Genomic DNA, 18,666 nt, shown 5'->3' on the forward strand with positions numbered 1-18,666 from the left:
ACCCTAAGAGAATCCATTGAAAGGGGTGGAGGTATGAGTTCTGAAGAAGACTTAACTGAGTGGGACATGGTGCTGTATGCCTGTAATCCCAGCGGCTCTGGAGACTGAGGCGACTGAGGCAGGAGGATCTCAAATTCAAAGCCAGTTTCAGTAACTTAGGAAAACCCTGTCTCAAAATAAAATATAAAAAGGCCTGTGGTGTGTCTCAGTGGTTAAGCACCCTGGGTTCAATCCCCAGTACAAAAAAAAAAAAAACGAGACTAAACTGGACCATGACAAATGACATATTTTTCTCTAAGGGATAGTATGAGAACTGGATTTCAACAAACCATAGTGTCAGCTAAGAGGCCTCTGGGCTACCTTCCAAACTGAAAAGATAACTGAAAAGAGCATTGACTATGAGGTCAGGAGGGCCTGAGTACAATTTCCAACTGCACGGGGCCTGTTTTCTCTAACATTGGTTCCCCAGTGTCTCTTGTCTTCTATATGGGCTGATTTCTACTGGATTTATTTATTTATTTACTTACTTACTTACTTACGTACCAGGGATTGAACTCAGGGGCACTTGACCACTGAGCCACATCCCCAGCCCTATTTTTTGTATTTTATTTAGAGACAGGGTCTCACTGAGTTGTTTAGCGTTTCATCATTGTTGAGGCTGGCTTTGAACTTATGATTCTCCTGTCTCAGTCTCCCGAGCCTCTGGGATTACAGGTATGCGTTACCGCCCCTGGCTTCTACTGGATTTTGCACACCCTGTGCAAGTGTGCATGAGTGTGTGTGTGTACATCTATGTGTACAAGATAGGGGAAGGAAGAAGTGGGGATGTGTCACCTCTAGTCTGCAATGCTTTTTTCCCTCTTCTTTGAGTGCTTAATGTCCTTTTATTTGTCTTTTCAGACACAAGCAAAAGCTGATTGCAGTGATTAACCAGGCATTGCATTCATTTAGGTTAATATGCTCATGTGTAAATTTCCACACTTATGAGAATTATGCATTCACCTGTTGTTCAAATGGTGAGTCCTTGAGGATAGGGATAGCATCTTATTCACCTTTCTCCTTGCAGTAGCAGTTGACTTCCAATACATGTGGGATGAAAATATGTATATACTGGGGATTGAACCCAGGGGCGTTACCACTGAGTTACATCCCCAGCTCTTTTATTTTATTTATTTATTTATTAGAGAGAGAGAGAGAATTGTTTTAATATTTATTTTTTAGTTTTTTCGGTGAACACAACATCTTTATTTTTATTTTTATGTGGTTCTGAGGATCGAACCTAGCGCTCTGCGCATGCCAGGCGAGCGCGCTACCGCTTGAGCCACATCCCCAGCCCCCAGCTCTTTTAAAAATGTTTTTATTTTGACACAGGTTCTCCCTAAGTTGCTTAGGACCTCGCTAACTTGCTGAGGCTGCCCTCACACCAGCAATGCCTCTGCATCTCTAGAGCCACTGGGATGACAGGCGTGAACTTCAGCAATTACTTTTGCTATGAGATTGACATGCTTTTCTATTTTCTTGTCCATTTGAACAAAAAATCACCAACATCATCCTTTCCTTGAGGACTAGGGAAATCTACCCACAAAATTTTCACTCTTTTGCAACTGAAAAGGTGATACACCTGCTGCAGTGTTGAGTGTAGTAGGCAAAGCTCAAGATGAGGGTTCCAGAAATCAATGCTGATTTCTCTAATTCCAGTCCCCACCTTCACTTCCCTGCCCCCCCCCAAGACATCATGGTCCTTGTGGAGTGAATAATTGACTCAATTTAGACTTTTGAGGAGGTTGTATTTTATATAGTGGTATGTAGTGGGTATTCATCATGCTACCCAAGCACACTAACTTTTTTTTTTTTTAACTCCCGGGAAAACAACTGGTCAATGTACTACCCAAACCACAATTTCTATCACTTTTTTTTTTAAGATATCTTCTTTAGTTGTAGTTGGACACAATACCTTTATTTTGTTTATTTTTTTATGTGGTGCTGAGGATCGAACCCAGAGCCTCACACATGTGAGACCACTGAGCCACAACTCAGCGCCCCCCTTTAACTTTTTAATCTTTCATTACTTTATATGCAGTTCTTTTTTCAAATTTTAATTTATTTATATATTTTAGTAATATCTTCCAGGGTAGAAGTATGTGTCACTTTCTGAGTAACAAGAGGAGGTAGATCTACAAACTTGGTTGCCTATATGTTAGTAGAATATATGAGGGAAGGAGGTAACCCTAGTTCTCCCCAGAAGAGCTCGTGTTTAGCAGACAGGGTGGGAAGGGGACTTTTCAATTATGTCTTTGTGTACCTTTTGGGGTTGAGTCATATAAATTACCTCATTCTCTTACATAGAAACCATAAGCCAATAATAATTTTATATCTAACCCTTTGAAGGGGTTTTTCATGTGCCTTGCCATGGGGATGTTACTGCCAAAGTAACATGACTGAGGGAAAACAGAGCTTAAGTACTTGGTCAGTAAATAACATCTGTGGGCTGTGAGGGAGGAAGTTCAACTCAGCTGTCCAACATCACTTAGGTTTTATGATCATTTTCTATTTTTAAAATTCTTTTATTTTCTTCCCGATTCAATTAACAAGTTTTTATTTAGTGCCTACTCTCTGCCCAGTACTGTCCTAGGAATTCTAAAAGAGGCCTCTGTGAAACAATTTTTAAGGTTCCTGCCAAGTAGGGAGATCACCATGGAATGGTTGTCTTGGGCCCCTTGAGATGGTGCATGCCTGTAATCCCAGGGACTAGGGAGGCTGAGGCAGGAGGAGCATGAGTTCAAAGCTAGCCTCAGCAATTTAGTGAGGCCCTAAGCAGCAACTGAGCAACTGGGGATGTGGCTCAGTGGTTAAGCGCCCCTGGGTTCAATCCCCAGTACAAAAAAAAAAAAAAAAAAAAGAAAGTGATCTTGAGCTGAGTCTTGAACTGAGACTTGGAGAGAAGCTGAAGGCTTAGACAAATGGAAGAAAGGCTGGAGGGACTGCTGCCTAGAGGAAACCACTTGTTGGGGAACAGAGGGCACACTGGAGAGAAGTAAGAAATAAGGGTGGCCTGAGAATCCAGTTTAGAAAGCCTTTAAAGGTAAGGAGGCAGGAGAGCTTGACCTTGGGAATCCACTGGGAAGAAGTGATAAACCCAGGAGAGGGTAAGACATGGCAAGAAACCAAATAAATGCAAGACAACCACCTTTGCTGCAGTAATTGGGATGTAAAGTTACAAGGGTTGGGTTTAGAAGGTACCAGGGGGGAACAAGAAAGAAAGAACTGAGACATTTCAAAGGAGGAAATATCAAGTCTTGATGACAACTGGAGATGAGAAAGGGAGAAGGGTGAAACATAATTCCAATATTTCTAGCACAGAGAGAAGAAAAATGGCTCATTTTCAGATTTTTTTTTTTCCTTCCACAAAAATTGAGCCCTCTTGGCGTCCAGAACCGATTTTTTTTTTTCCCCATTAGAAACACGGGTGATCTTGCTTGCCTTTGGGTATTCTTGCTGGGCTTTGTTCTCCAGTACCACTCATACCTCTGTGACAGGGCCCCCACACTGGAGCACGCACTGTTTACAGTGCGTTTATCATCCACTAGACCAGAAGTCCTTTGTGTGCAGGGAACTAGTCTCATGCATAGTAAATATTCAAGTGTTTAATTGTTGAACAAAGTGAGATCTAAATGAAATTTAACATTAAAAAGCATTCCAGAAACGTATTAAATCATTGAAATTAAAATTTACAAAAATGAAAAGTTTCTCTGCTCCAACCACATGCCAAGATCACTCTTCCTGTAATGAATGGTGTGTTAGGGTTCACACAATTTTATCCCTCAGTTTATGTTGGAATACCTAGTAATAGCAATAATGGACTGTGTAATAAGCATAATACGGCCTAGATTTAAATGTAGCCTTACATACATTTTACCTGCTTATTAGATAATAATTACATTATTCCCGTTTTATAGGACACAAGTACAGAGAGGTTAAGAAATTTCCACAAGGCCACCCAGCTAGTAAGTGTTGGAACTGGTATTTGAGTCCAAACAACTTGACCCTGGAGTCACCACCTTTATAGCTCTAGTGTATTAGAGGAGCGTGCAGCTCTCTTGTGGGAACCTACAAGTTATTCGAGGTCTATCGCCTTTTCTTTGGGGGTGGTGGTGGTGTTATTCGCCCACCGTACTGACCATGTCCTCTTATAGAATACATGGTTAGAAGTGAGCACTTCAGGTGTTCTGAAATTACCTTTAAAGATCACCACCTAATAACATGGGAATAAAAAACTCTTTACCTGGAACTGAAATCCCCCCTCATTTCATTAACAGGCTTGCTTTATTTGGAAACTCTTAAAATAAGTGGTCACACGATTAAAAAAAGAAGCGGCGCGCCCCCTCCCCGGCGGCCGGGCGCAGCTGTCCGCGCCTCCCCCGCGCCCCGCCGCCCGCATTCCAACTCTCTGAGGTCACGGGCCGCCGCCGCCTCCCCGGATCCGTACGCCCGCCCGCCCGGCCAGGGGGAGGGACGCCTGGCCCCAGCCGCTCCGCCGCTCCGCCCGCGCGTCCCGCGTCCGCTCGTCCGTCTCGTTGCCGCCCCCGGCCCTGCGGGCGCGGGCCTCTGCGTGCGGCGCTCCTCGCCGGCGGGCGTCCCCCGGGCCTTCGCCTCGTTGCCGCGGGACTCTGCCCAGGGGAATGGTCTGCGGGCCGCGTTTTTGGAGACAGGAAGTGAGGCGGGCGATCCCCATGAGCGCGCAGCGGCCCGGGTTGGCGTGCGGGCGCGGCTGCGGCGGCCGCGCGGCGGGGCCCGGGGAGGCGGGCCGCTGAGCGGGCGCGCGGCCCCGAGGATGCGGGCGCGGGTGCAGGTGAGGGCGCGGGCCCCGGCGGGCGGGAGGGGGCGGCGCGCGCCTTGGGGCTCCCGGCGTCCGCGAGGATGGGTCGCGGCTGCCGGACCCCGGCGGGAGCTAACAAAGAGCGGAGTCCTGCCTTCCCAGGTTCGCTCGGGTCTGCCCCAGGGATTTCCAAAACGGGTCTCTAACTTTTCTGAACTCCGCGGCGGGTTGCTGTGGCTTTATTCTGGTTCAGGATCTTGAAAGTCAGGCATGCTTGTGTCTCTTGGAATATGTAAGTGTGAAATTTGCCAGATAACTTTGGAGAGAAGGGGCGTTTGGAAGGACTGTTGGGTAACGCCTTGTTTTGTTTTTGGAGTAAAGCGTGTTTGCTCTGGAAAAAGGAATTCCTGGATTTGCAAATTCCGACTTGTGATTTCTGCAAATCCTGATTAGATTTTCCACTTTTGGTATGCTCGTCCTATTTTCTTTTGCTGAGAAAGCCTTATGATAATAGTGCGTGCTGGAAAGCACATTCAGAATGTTCGCGTGCTTCAAGTGACAATCCGTATATGCCTAAGAGTAGCTGGCAGATTTTTTTTAAAAGTTTGTGAGATAGACAGTAATTTTACCCTGAAAATAGTTGCCTATTTTGTTTCTAGGATATTTTATAGTAGAGTATCTAACACAGATGTTTGCACGTGAGAAGCAGGTTTGATATAATGCAGTAGACATACATATCATTCTAAAGATGACAAATACTCTGTCCTCTTAATGATTATTTATATTAATCAATGTAGTCAAAGTTACATGTGGTGAGGCCCTAAGTAGTGTGTTTGGGTTAGGTGTGAACCTACAGGATTCAGAGTTAAAAATGTATTTGAGAAACTTTTGGAAGGGGATGTGGAGAGGAAAAATTAAAGTGAATTCACTAGCAGCAGGACTACCTTTTGTAAACTGTACTGAAGCAGAATTTAACATGTTTTCTTACTATAAAACAAAAGGTTTGTACAGAAATTATCTCCCAGTTTTTTCTTTTAGAAGCTATGAATTATCTTTCTTTTAATAGTTAAATTATAATTCCAGACCCAACCACCTTTCAAATTATTGCATATTCTTTTACATAATGCAAGTTATTGCATACTTATTATTTTGCCCCCCCCCCCAAAGAATCGTAATTTTCTATTTTATTTTTATTTTAATAGGCTGTTATATTCAAACATTCTTAGCTTTATGGCATCATTTGGTAGCAAATACTGTACACAAATGCAAATTAAGATGTGTAAATCACTGATAAACTTATAAATTACTAAGCAGAACATTATTTAATGCAGTGGGTTTTATATAATAAGGAAAAAGCAAGCTGGACTCTTGGGGAAAAATACATGTAAATACGCACACACCCCTCAACTCTTTCAGCTATAACATTTACCAAAATAAAAAAGAGGAACATTGGCTTTTTCTTATCCCTGATGCTGTAAAACATTTGAAATCTCAGGGATAATTGAAAGTTTTGAGTTTGCTTAATCAAAGCTGAAGTTAATAATTAAGTTATATAGTGTAGTAACTATTGTATTCAAGGCTTAGTTCTTTGTCATGAAGAACTATCATATTTGAACAGCTCCTAAATCAAATGTTTTATCTTTCTTTTACATATATGCAATATCTTGTCTCTTCATTCATACTAATCAGTTGTTTCCAGTTATTATAGTTTGTATATAAAACTGAAATCATCCAACTTATCTCATGGAAGAGAATTTTGTATATATATATTTGTGTGTGTGTATGTGTATACACATATATTGGGGGAATACTGGGGACTGAAACCAAGAGTGCTCTACCACTGAACTACTTCCCAGCCCTTTTTACTTTTTGAGACAGGTGCTGAGGCTGGCCTTAAACTTGCAATGATCCTCCTGCCTTAGCCTCCTGAATCACTGGGTTTACAGGTGTATGCCACCATGCCCATCTTTATATATAACCTTTAAAAATCTACACAAACACTGCTGATTTATCAGAAAATTTTCTAGTTAAAGCTTACTTAAGGTTCTTTAAGGTTCTCATTGTTTGATTTTTTTTCATTTTGCTTTATTTAGTTTATATGTCTGAAACTGGCAAAGAGAATAAAAACTACTGCAGGTGGACACCATATCTTTTTATAATATTTATTTTCCATTTCTATATTATAATGAGTTTACTTACAGAAGGCAGTCAGAAAATATTATTAACACTGCTTTAGGTAGTTCCAGTTTTGGTTTTCCTCTCTGGCCTTCTACCCCTTGTTTTTAATTAAAAACAAAAACAAAAACTTATCAAACAAAAAACAAACAAACAAACCAACCCAACTTTCTGGGGATAACCAAAGCTCAAAAAACAAAACACAAACAGAAAACCATGGTCAGGTCCTCATTAGAGATACAGCTCTGTATGTAATTATAGCATGCTTGTAATCTCCTTAAGGACAGCGATGGCTTAGGATTCGTCTTAGATTTCTCAAGATGCTCATTACGCTGCCTTGTGCTCAGAGACGCAATACACATTTGTGGGATGGAATTTCAAAATGTTAAGCTCGGCAAAGGCTAGGGGAATAACTAAATCCCGTTCTCTAGCTGTGCCATTCCCCATCCCTGAGTGCCTATCACCTTTGGGGCTGAGCCACCGTCTGGAGAGGGACAGCCTGCGGACTGGGAGTGAAGGAGGAGCCTGGGATGGAGTCCCTGCTCAGCCCATAGTAGCGTGAGGTTGTGAAAGCCGCAGCTCCCGAGGCCCGAGTTAGGTGAACAGGGTCGCTGGTGAGAGCGGCCTGAGCACTCTGGAAATAGCTGTGATTTTGTCGATTCCTTTAGGGGCGAAAATATTCCAGGGGATATAAAAGTACCCAGCTGCCGCTCGCCCCCAGTTTCGGCCTAGAAGTTACCATCAACAGGTGTGGTTAACAACGTTGTAAGTAACGCACTTGGGGCGCAGCGGCTCCGCCTCGGCGTCCCCCGCTGGCGCCAACCTCACCTTCTCCTGCGGGGCGCGAGCCGCCCCCTGTAAACGTTCCCTCCGGGAGCGAAGGGCGGGTCCTAGCCAAGCACCTCCGCTCGGAAACGCAGCCGCGAGCGGAGGGTTCCGGGACCTCCGAGGGTACCCGTTCGCCCCGCAACGCCGCCTGCTCTCCACTCGGTGGGGCGGGGAAGCGGGAGTCTGAGTTCTCCACCGCCTAGTTAGCCTCATGGTCTTGCGGAACCCCGACGGCTCCTCGGTAGCCTAGGATGGCGTTCAAGGCCTCGCCCGCCTCTTCAGGTGGATGCCCACAGCCTCCCAGGACGTCCCGACCCAGGAGAGAACTACCAGAACTACCACGGTTTGATCCTGGGCATTTGTAGGGTCTTTTATGATGTGTTTATAAATCAATCAATCCGATAACCTATGTATTTATACGCCAGCAAGGGTTTTTGCAAATGCTTGCTAAGCAATTCGCCTCCTTTGAAACTCGCAGCTGCCATATGTTAGAAGGGATTAGTCCTCCTATAAGGAGTTCAAGGTTAATTTGCCTAAAGCGTCTGGAACTCGAGCCTAGCCCTTCGGGAGGAGTTTTGCACTTATTTTCACTTAGGCAATAAAAAGAATAGAAAAAAAAAAAAAAAAGCTGTGACATAGGAGTATTCCAAAGAATTAATTTACCTGTTAAAAATTAACAGTTCTAAATATTAAAATGACCGCTTTTATACCAATTACCGAATTTGGGATTATAGTCGTGCTATTGTTTAATCCTGACCGTAGCCACAGGATGTCATCACTATTTGTAGGGTAGAGTGAGGGGTGGAGTCTGACCCCGGGCCCAGCCCTTGGCTCTGATGGTGAACTTCCCCAGTGTCTCCCTGATCCTGTTAGTGCCTTCTTTTCCAGCGGAGAGGAGAGCTTGTTCTTTAGGCCCAGTTGCATTGATTTTTATTTTTGAAAGCCAAGTCCAGAGTTACGGTGTTTGGTGTAACTGAGGTTCCTCTTTCCTCAGCGCTGGCGTGGATGCTCCCTTCTCTTGGCCTTTGGAGACTCTGTTGCTTTTTAATGGCGGCGGCAGCTGCTGGGTGAGCGGCGCGAAACTGGACAGAGTTCATCCCTTCAAGAGAGGGCCGCTTTCTCCCGACGTCATCACCGCGGGATTTTCCTTCTTTGCCCCTCCATTCTTGAAGGGAGAAGATGCCACTGCCATTTGGATTGAAATTGAAACGCACCCGGCGCTACACGGTGTCCAGCAAGAGCTGCCTGGTTGCGCGGATCCAGCTGCTCAATAACGAGTTTGTGGAGTTCACATTGTCTGTGGAGAGCACTGGCCAGGAGAGCCTGGAAGCTGTGGCCCAAAGACTGGAGCTGCGGGAGGTAAGCTATGAAAGAGGCTACAGGCTTCTCTGGCCTGGCTTCATGCAGGCTGTGTGTTGGGACACCCAACGCTTGCTCTACCTGTGATGTGTTAGTTCAGCCTGCAAAACCTCCTTGTGACCAAAAAGCTTTCCCCATCGTGGTGCCCCATAAGAGAATTAACAGTGCCTGTGATTTGAACATGTTTCCCAAGATGCACCTGTGAATCAAATATGAGTGCATTTTGGGTTATCCAAGTGTTTCTTTTCTAATGTAGCCCCCAATGGGTCATCCTGATCTCCTGATTGACCATTCATTCATTGGCTACTTTCCATAGGCCAGGCCAAGATTCTAGAGATGTATTGTCTGAGCTTGAATTCTGGTGAGTGGTGTTACCTTGTGGAAATTACCTGATATCGTGGCATCCCAGTTCTGAACCATGGGGATGACCAGCACCAAATTCTCAGAGTGGTTGTGTGATTTAATGTGAATGCGAAGTAATAAGCTCTAATAACTAGTCTGTTACAGTAATCATAGGAAGTTTTGCCAAGGGAAACCCCTAATCTAGTTGCTAGGAATTTGTTGAGTCCTCGTATCCACATAATGCCTTAAATTTAAAATGCTATGTAAGGCCTGTAAAGAAAGGGCTCTAATTAAACTAAGGGCCCTCCCTGTGTTTGGCTGCCTGGCTTGGGGTAAGGGAAAGGAAGAGAAACTGGTTATTCCACTTTAAATGCCCATCCTATATTCCCAACTGGAAATCCCACTATTTTATAGTTTGCAAAAAGTCTGGGATAGACAAAATTTTTCCCCTGGCAAAATCATTTGTTCATTCAGGATTGAAGACCTAACAGTGCCAAGTACATAGGTTCACTCTAGCATTGATACTAATGAGAAGACATGATGATACATGCTGTAATAGGGGAAGTAGAGGGCATAGGGAGGGGAAGCAAAGGGAAAGCTTTCAGGCCAATGGTCTCTGAGCTACAGCCTGAAGAGTGGGGCAAGGGAATCCTGCCAGGGGCTAAAAAGACTGTTCAAACAAAGGGAACTGCTTGAAGCCAAAGATGGAGAGGCAGCAGGTCTCCTTGAAGCCCAAGCAGAAAGAGGAAGGACTGAGGGTAGGGATTCCTTGATGCAGGAATTTTGTTTAGGGTTTTGGACTTACCCAAAATAGTGAAGGATTTTTAAACAAAGGTCTGGTATGATTTTTTTTGTGACAAGAGGAATAGTTCAGGTGTAAATTGTGGTTACCTAGACTTGGATAGCGATGGGGAGAAGTAGGTGGAATCTGGAAATATTTAGGAACTACCTACCTTGCTAGGTGTTGGGGAGGGGTTAGCAAGGGGTCTAGCTCTGTACTCAGGTTTTCAGTAGATAGTGGGGAATATAATTGGGAGAGGAAACAAAAAAGAAAGAATGGAGTACAGTTTCAAAATAAATATCAAGTTGGAGGTGCCACTTGGACAGACAGGTGGATATTCCCATCTGGAGCTCATGAAAGAGAACCGGGCTAGAGAGAAGAGATTTGGGAATCATCAGTATAGGTGAGCTAATTGAAGTTAGGAGAGAGGAGATGAGGCTGTCCAGGGCAGGAAAAGAGGATGTAGCAGACCCCTCAGGGTTGAATAGAGGAAGGGAGAGCCTTGGAAGGAAACCCACAGGTCAGCCCAAAGAGGAGAAGAAAGTAAACCAGGAGGGTGGTTTCAGTGAAGAGTCAGTCCTGTTTACTTGCATTTCTTTTGTTTTTGCTTCCTTTACCTTTTTGTTTTTGCTTCTTTACCCATCCTTTTTTTCCTACATTGTTTTATTATTTTCTGTAAATTTCATCCAAATGTATAAAGGTGTTCCTACCACCCCTAGAAAGTCAGCTTCTCAAGCAACTGGTTTATTTATTTGTGTTTCTAGAGTACCAGGTATGGAATGTGCTCAGTAAATGCAGGTTGAACTGGACCCATGGCATTGCTTTCCTTCTGTTAGTTAAGAGGTCCAGGGAAGTTGCCATTTCCAGCTAGATATTATCTGTCTCAGGAAACAAGCAGCTTCATACAACTTGGTATATTTTGAACTTGATTTTTAACAGAAGAGCAGAGTACTTTCAGAGGGAATAGGCATAGTCCTTAGAAATTGTCTTGCCCTTGGAGAGACCTTCCTATCTTCAACATTTAACTGCCGACATGGTTAGAAAGTTTGTGTAGCAAACTTTTCTTTTTGAAAGCTTCAAAAGCTCTAAACTGTAGCATGTAAACAGATGGCTCAAGCACCAGGTCTAATCTTACCATAGGAGTGTTCAGAAATAATCTGAGTGGGATAACACCTGTTCCTTGCTTGTATACAGCATGTGTGTGTTACATACCAGGAAATAATCAGTATGTTGGTATCTTGCACTATTCTCCCACTTGAGCAAAGAATTATTATGGTGTGTAGATTTGGCTGATAAAACGTTATTACTGCTCAAATATAAATTGGTAGAGGGCCAGGGGAGTCTATACTCTTTTCGCTTACTTGCATACCATTTCACTTTTATGATGGCAGTTGTAGGGGATGCACAGTAATGCTGTGATAACATATTCCTGTTAATGATAACAGTAGCCTTATAGCTGTTGAAATTCTTTGCCTGTCATTCATTCTAAATTTTACAATGTTTTCTTCAGAACCTCTGAAAGTCTATGAATCTAAGGGGAAATTTGAAAACTTTCTTTCCAATTTTGAAAGTATATTATAGAGTTAAAAAAAAATATATATATTTTAGTTGTAGTTGGACATAATACCTTTATTTTGTTTATTTATTTTTATGTGGTGCTTAGGATCGAACCCAGTGCCTCCCATGTGCTAGGCTAGTGCTCTACCACTGAGCCACAACCTCAGCCCCTGTTATAGAGGTTTTGAAAGAGGTGGTGAGATAAGAAGCTGTCAGTTGGGCATGGCCATTCCCATGGGGCAGTGTCACCTTGTGGAATCAGCACACAGTCTGGTGGTCAGGCTTAAAATCCCAATATTGCTGGGAGGACCTGGGATAAACCAGCACAATAAGGATGGTATGTAAAACGAGGATACAAGTTTAGTAATTTATAATGTGCTATGGAACTCCCAAGGGCCCCAAGTTTGCATGCTTTCAGAGCCAGGTCATGATCTCCCTGCAGGTAAGCCATGTGGAAGCTGTGGCCAACCAGTAGTGCTCTGTGAGCATGGAAAAAGTTACATATTTTCATCAGGGGAGGAGTGCTGTCTATAGGACCTGGCAGGTTCCTCTGAATCGGGGAAAGTTCCTTTCCTCTGGACAGTGCTTCCATGATCTTTGCCTCTATTGACCACTTGAGAAGGCTGTTTGACATAGTGCTCAAGGCAGTCTCCAATAGAGTCAGAAACTCCTGGGATTGGATCCCAGTGCTATCACTTATTAAATCATTATTAAACTACTTAATTTCTCAAATCTACTTTTTTTTCTTTTTCAAATCGGGTATAATAATAGTATCTATTTGATGGCGGTTGGAGGGTTTAATGTTAAATGTAAGATATTTAGCAAATAACCTGATATTTAGGAAACTCCTGATGAGTGTTAATCTTAATTACTATTATTACTTGTGACTCTTGTGCCATGTTGTGGTGACTGACTAAATTTTCTTCAGATGAGCTCTTTTCCTTTTTTTTTTTTTTAATATTTATTTTTTAGTTGTAGTTGGACACAATACCTTTTTAAAATTTATTTATATGTGGTGCTAAGGATCGAACCCAGGGCCTCGCATGTGCTAGGCGAGCAGTCTACCGCTGATCCACAACCCCAGCCCAGCTCTTTTCCTTTTTCTCTTTTTAATTTTTGTGGTACTGGGGATCAAACACAGGGCGTTGTGCATTCAGGCAAGTGCTGTAACCACTGAGTTACATCCCCAGCCCTCTTTTCTTACTTTTGTAATATTATTATTTCTTTCATTTATTGACAGAGTCATGCTTGTTTGTAAAATGTTCTTACAGTGGTCACACTTCTTAACCATTACTAAGCTGTTAAAGTGCTAGCATGCCATCATAATTTAGTGGTACTATTTTGAACACCTCTTTCCATGGTAGCTGAATAATTAATTTATCAGTGTCGTTGCCCTAAAAAACAGAGCTTCAGTAGGGTTTTAATTGCTCTTTTTGCCTTTTTCTTCCCTCTTATGCTCAAATCTTAGGATAAAAAAAAAAGTTTTATAAAATTTTGGGTTAGGTTTATATTTTTTTCTCTAAGTTATTACTTTTTCAAAAATTCTTGTTCAACAATAGATATTATAATCACATTTTATCATGCCATTGTGGACTTCAACTAGATTCATTGCAAACTGTTCTGATATACTTTGCCTTCTTTGATATTTAAGGTCATATTCAGCTTAAATTTACATTTGATTGAGGTTTAAGGAATTTTTTTAATCTTCAGGATATAAGAAAGTTCTGAAACCATGGAAATCTTTTCAAGATAATTTTTTCGCCTCTCCAGTTTTGGTTTCAAGCTTTGGATATTTGGTTACCCTGTTGTGATTTATCATCGATCCTCATGAAATGTTTTCTAAGTTGTATTTGCAGTACATTACACACATTTTTTGTTCTTTTGCATGTGGTAAGCTCCATTGGGGTAGGATTGATGTTCATTGGGGTATCCCTGGTATGTGAACAGTGCCTTGCACCTTGCAGTACTTAGTTGCTGAATAAATGTCTACTTAGCTTAAGACTCAGTATTCTTGCTTTGCATTTAGATTGGTGAGTGTGGACAGCAGGTGAGCAGTCAGCCTTTATTTGCCCTATGATTTTATTTCCCAGAGAGAGCTGACCATTTCCAGAGCTTTGTATTCAGAATGAAGCACCTTTTTCTGTAGATTTTTGTTTCTTTTTCACTTTGGGGCTTCTGAAACACTTAGAAAGGGATCTAGTTCTCGCACTCCCCAGGGGAAGAGTGCTGTGTCAAGGCAAGGTCAGCTTTCCCACAGCACTTGGAACAGATTCTTCTCATAGTGCTTTCTGGTCTATGGGAACAATTTTTAGCTAAGGGATTTGTGGAATCAAACATATAATGCAAACCATTGCCTTCAAACACAACTTTAGAAAGTGTTCTTGGCCACAGGAGTGTTTTATTTGAAATAAGCGTCTTAGGTATTCGAAATATCTACTGACCTATCTTGACTGTTATCTGAGTAGACCTCAGGAATTTCATGTGCATTTCCTTGTGTACTGGCTGTTTTCATCTGGGCTCTAAAAATAGCCTAAATATGTGTAAGGGAAAAGTATTATCTGTGAGCTTTTTAAACTTTTCAGTGGAGTAGTTATTAATTCAGGTATGCGTGTTGTAACACAGATAAGATTGAGGTATAGACAAGGATCAGTAAATATTTTCAGTTAGAGTTATTGGACCATTTGAAGCAAATATGTTAGGTTGGCCTCTCCATCTAAATAAAGTTTTCTGGAGTCCAAAACCAATGATAAATGATCAAATGATTTTCTTGAGTTTTAGGTTTTTCTGTTACTTTTCTCATTTGGTCTAGAAAATTAAGAAATAGACAGTAAACACAAACATGGATATGTCTTGCATTTAAAAATATACACTATATAATCATATAAGCTATTACATAATTTGGAAACCTGTTTATTTAAAGAACTACAGTACTATGCAGCTTTAGTTTAATGTCTAATATATTTAAGTGCTAATAATCCAAGATGTTTGTTTTCTAGTAGGAATTTTCACTTAAGAGACTCATCATCAATTTGCCACAGTAGTGTAGTCTCATGACCATTTGGAATTTAGCATGAATTTGCTCACATGTGGAGGTTTGTGGGTTGAATTACAAAGGTTTTGGGGACTCTCTCTGTCTCTTCTTGTTGTATATTTTCAGATTCCATTTATTATAATAACTGAAGTTTTGATGGTATTCTGCTTGTCCTCCATTTTGGTGAAAGAAGTTATTGTGCTGGAAGTTTACCTTGCCTAATCTTTACTCTTTGCAACAGATCAGACATTATCTTTTCAATCATTTTAAAATGAGGAAACTGAAGATATGAAAAGTTCAGATGGTTTGCTCAGAATCACACAACTAATAAGCACAATATCCAGAACTTGAGTTCTTTTTTTTTTTAACATTTTTTTTGGAAAGAATTTTAATATTTATTTTCTTAGTTTTCGGCGGACACAACATCTTTGTTTGTATGTGGTGCTGGGGATCGAACCCGGGCCGCACACATGCCAGGCAAGTGCGCTACCGCTTGAGCCACATCCCCAGCCCCTTGAGTTCTTTTTTTTTTCCTCCCTTGCTCTCCCTCTCAACCCCGTTTTGAGTCACCCTCCTTATATCAGAGAAGACATTTGGCATTTGTTTTTTTGGGATTGGCTAACTTCACTTAGCATAATCTGCTCTAATGCCATCCATTTCCCTGCAAATGCCATGATCTTATTATTTTTAATTGCTGAATAATATTCCATTGTGTATAAATGCCACCTTTTTTCTATCCATTCATCCTCTGAAGAGCATCCAGGTTGGCTCCACAGTTTAGCTATTGTGAATTGTGCTGCTATAAACATTGATGTGACTGGTCCCTGTAATATGCTGTTTTTAGGTCCTTTGGGTATAGCAGAACTTGAGTTCTTATCTGCAGTCTTCTCTTTAAACTTGGACTTTTAAACTTATTGGGGTCCACTGGACCCCTTTGAGAATCTGATGAAAACACAGGGTTTTGCATACAGTTTCAGGTGACTCTTTCTCCCCAGTGCATGGGCCCAGGCTGAACTACTGTCCTTACTCATCAATCTAAATGCAAAGAATGTTGAATTTTAAGGTAAGTGACATTTATTCAGTAACTGTGTTGGTGGATGAGGCAGTTTCCCCTTCTTTCCATATAACAGGGTCTTTTCTCTGGTTGTCTTTCTCCAGAGTTAAGATGTTGAGAGGATGTAATATTTATGAACAAATCAAGATCTTTGCTTTTTAAAAAATGAACACATGATATATGTACATATATGAGTAAAGTACAGTAATCTGATACGTGTATATAATATATAATAATCAAATTGGATAAACTGGGTGCCATGGCGCACACCTGTAATCCTAGTGGCTCGGGAGATTGAGTCAGGAGTATGGTGTTTTCAAAGCCAGTTTGAGCAAAAGCGAGATGCTAAGCAACTCAGTGAAACCCTGTCTCTAAATAAAATACAAAATTGAGCTGGGGATGTGGCTCAGTGGCCGAGTACCCCTGAGTTCAGTCCCCAGTACCCCCCCCAAAAGACTGGGGTTATTAGTATTTCTATCTCCTCAAACATTAATCACTTCACTTCTATGTGTTGGGAACTTCAAACTCTTTTAGGTATTTTGAAGCATTATAGGTGACTATAGATTGTACTTAACCTACTATGCTAACACCAGTACTCCTTCTTCCTAGCTGTTTGGGTGCCCCTTACCTAACCTTTTGTCCATCCCCAGTCCCTCTATCCTACCTAAGGGACCCCCGTATTTTGGGGAGGTTGGGTACTGGGGATTGAACTCAGGGGCACTCAACCACTGAGCCACATCCCCAGCCCTATTGTGTTTTATTTAGAGACAGGGTTTTACTTAGTTGCTTAGCATCTTGCCATTGCTGAGGCTGGCTTTGAATTTGCTATCCTCCTGTCTCAGCATCCCAAGCTGTGAGCCACCGGGATTACAGACATGCGCCACTGCCTCCAGCAGGATCTCAGTATTAAGAAATTAATATGCTTCTAAATATAGTCTCTCTCTTCCTCCACAAATGGCCATTTTTTTCTGTGGCCTCCATCTTTATGTCTCAGGAAGGGCCATTGGGGCATTTCATTTTCTTGATGAGTAAACTTACTATTAAGTTAAAACTCCTTTCAGAGAGGAAAGGGTTGCAGGGTGTACCACTTCATTGTACAAGTGATCCATGTCTGTCTTCCCTACCAGGTTGCACTTTTGTGCCCATCCTGACAGTAGGTGTGTGACAAATCTTCAGTGAATGAATATATGAGTCATACTTCTTACATTAATTAAATTCTCCAGGCATTTGTTGAAACATCTATTTCATTTTTCTTGTCAGATATACACCCTACCTCAACAACATTTTTAAAACAATATTCTAGCAAATATTTTCCTATTCAGTTTTCCAGCAATTTATTTATAAACAAATGTCACATAGATTTCCTTTATCTTTTATGCATTGATTGGATATCCAGAGTCAATTTAAGATTTTACTTATGATGCTAATTTTACTAGGAAAAACTGCATGCCACAAATTCTATATGAGAATTATCATGTAGTAAAGATAACTTATCAGGTTTTTGTGCCACTTTCTAAAATAGTGGATTACCCAAATGAAAGCCTTAAAAGGTATGCAGTGTTTAAATTTACAAATAAGAGTAATTGTGTTATTTTGAATATGATTTAACGAACAGACTAAGAAAATACATGAGTAATTTCATACTAGGAGGCAAAGCCTCATTTTCTTTATGATTCTAAAAGCAAATTGTGTTGACTCATTTATATTAGTTATTTAGAAGGCTTACACTTTGACTTGACAAGTTAATTTCAATGTCAAGTGCATTTTCAGCAGATTGAACTTTGTACCATTAAATTCAGCTGCTGTTGGCAGTGTGGGATTTTGGTGAAAGGTAGACTTTTGGTAGCAGAAGAATTTGGGTTCAAAATTCCAAAAGATAACTGTTTATTGGATACTGACCATTTTGCCAAGCACCTATTTTTGGTGTTTTATATTTTCTTTTTTTTGTACAAGGGATTGAATCCAGAGTTGCTTTACCACTGAGCTACATCCTCAACCTTCTTTTTAAAATTTTAAAAATTTTGGTATAGGGTCTTGCTAAGTTACTTAGAGCCTTGCTAAGTTGCTGAGGCTGGCTTGAACTTGCAATCTTCTTGCCTCAGTCTCCTGAGTTGCTGGGATTATAGGTGTGTGCCACTGTGTCCAGCTCCTTACATATGTTTAATTTAACACTGAGTGTAATTGACATTTTGTTTTTTCTTTTTAAAAAAAAAATCCTTAGTTTTTGGTGGATCTTTATTTTTATTTATATATGGTGCTGAGGATCGAACCTAGGGCCTCACACATGCTAGGCGAGCACTCTACCTCTGAGCCACAACCCCCAGCCCTGACTTCTTGTTTCTTTCTACCATCTTGATGATGGAACGGACCAAAGATGAGCAGAGTCTATAAAACACTTCATTAGGGCTGGGGTTGTGGCTCAGTGGTAGAACACTTACCTCACATGTGTGAGGCACTAAATTCGATTCTCAGCACCACATATGAAAATAAGTGAATAAAATAAAGGTTCATCAACAAATTAAAAAAAAACACTCGTTAACTGGCAACTCTGCCATTTCCATTTCCCTTTTCATTATGTAAATTTGTTAATTGGATTAATACCCAGAGCGGAAAAATGGATCAGACAAAAACAACTGGAGAGGTCGTATCATTACGTCAGTCCATTAAATTTGGAAGTACACTGCTGAGAATTAATACATTCACAATAATATCTTTTCTTTCCA

The 18,666-nt window shown here is 41.4% G+C and overlaps 1 protein-coding gene across 3 annotated transcripts in view; it reads left to right on the forward strand.

Annotated features, from left to right (window-relative positions):
• The first annotated feature begins 4,750 nt into the window (after positions 1-4,750).
• Ptpn21 (protein tyrosine phosphatase non-receptor type 21) overlaps positions 4,751-18,666 on the forward strand; it is a 75,965-nt gene continuing 62,049 nt past the window's right edge. The window contains exons 1-2 of one of the 3 annotated variants that reach the window (XM_027931703.2): positions 4,751-4,849; positions 8,814-9,178. In XM_027931703.2, coding sequence (XP_027787504.2) covers positions 8,999-9,178 — 180 coding nt within the window. In that variant the 5' untranslated portion in view covers positions 4,751-4,849; positions 8,814-8,998. Of the gene's footprint in view, positions 4,850-4,916; positions 4,979-7,679; positions 7,757-8,813; positions 9,179-18,666 lie in introns of those variants that run through there. The other 2 variants (XM_071607617.1, XM_071607618.1) reach the window with 2 other exon arrangements.

Source organism: Marmota flaviventris, chromosome 2 (assembly GCF_047511675.1).
Source record: "Marmota flaviventris isolate mMarFla1 chromosome 2, mMarFla1.hap1, whole genome shotgun sequence".
Classification (NCBI taxonomy): Eukaryota; Metazoa; Chordata; class Mammalia; order Rodentia; family Sciuridae; genus Marmota; species Marmota flaviventris.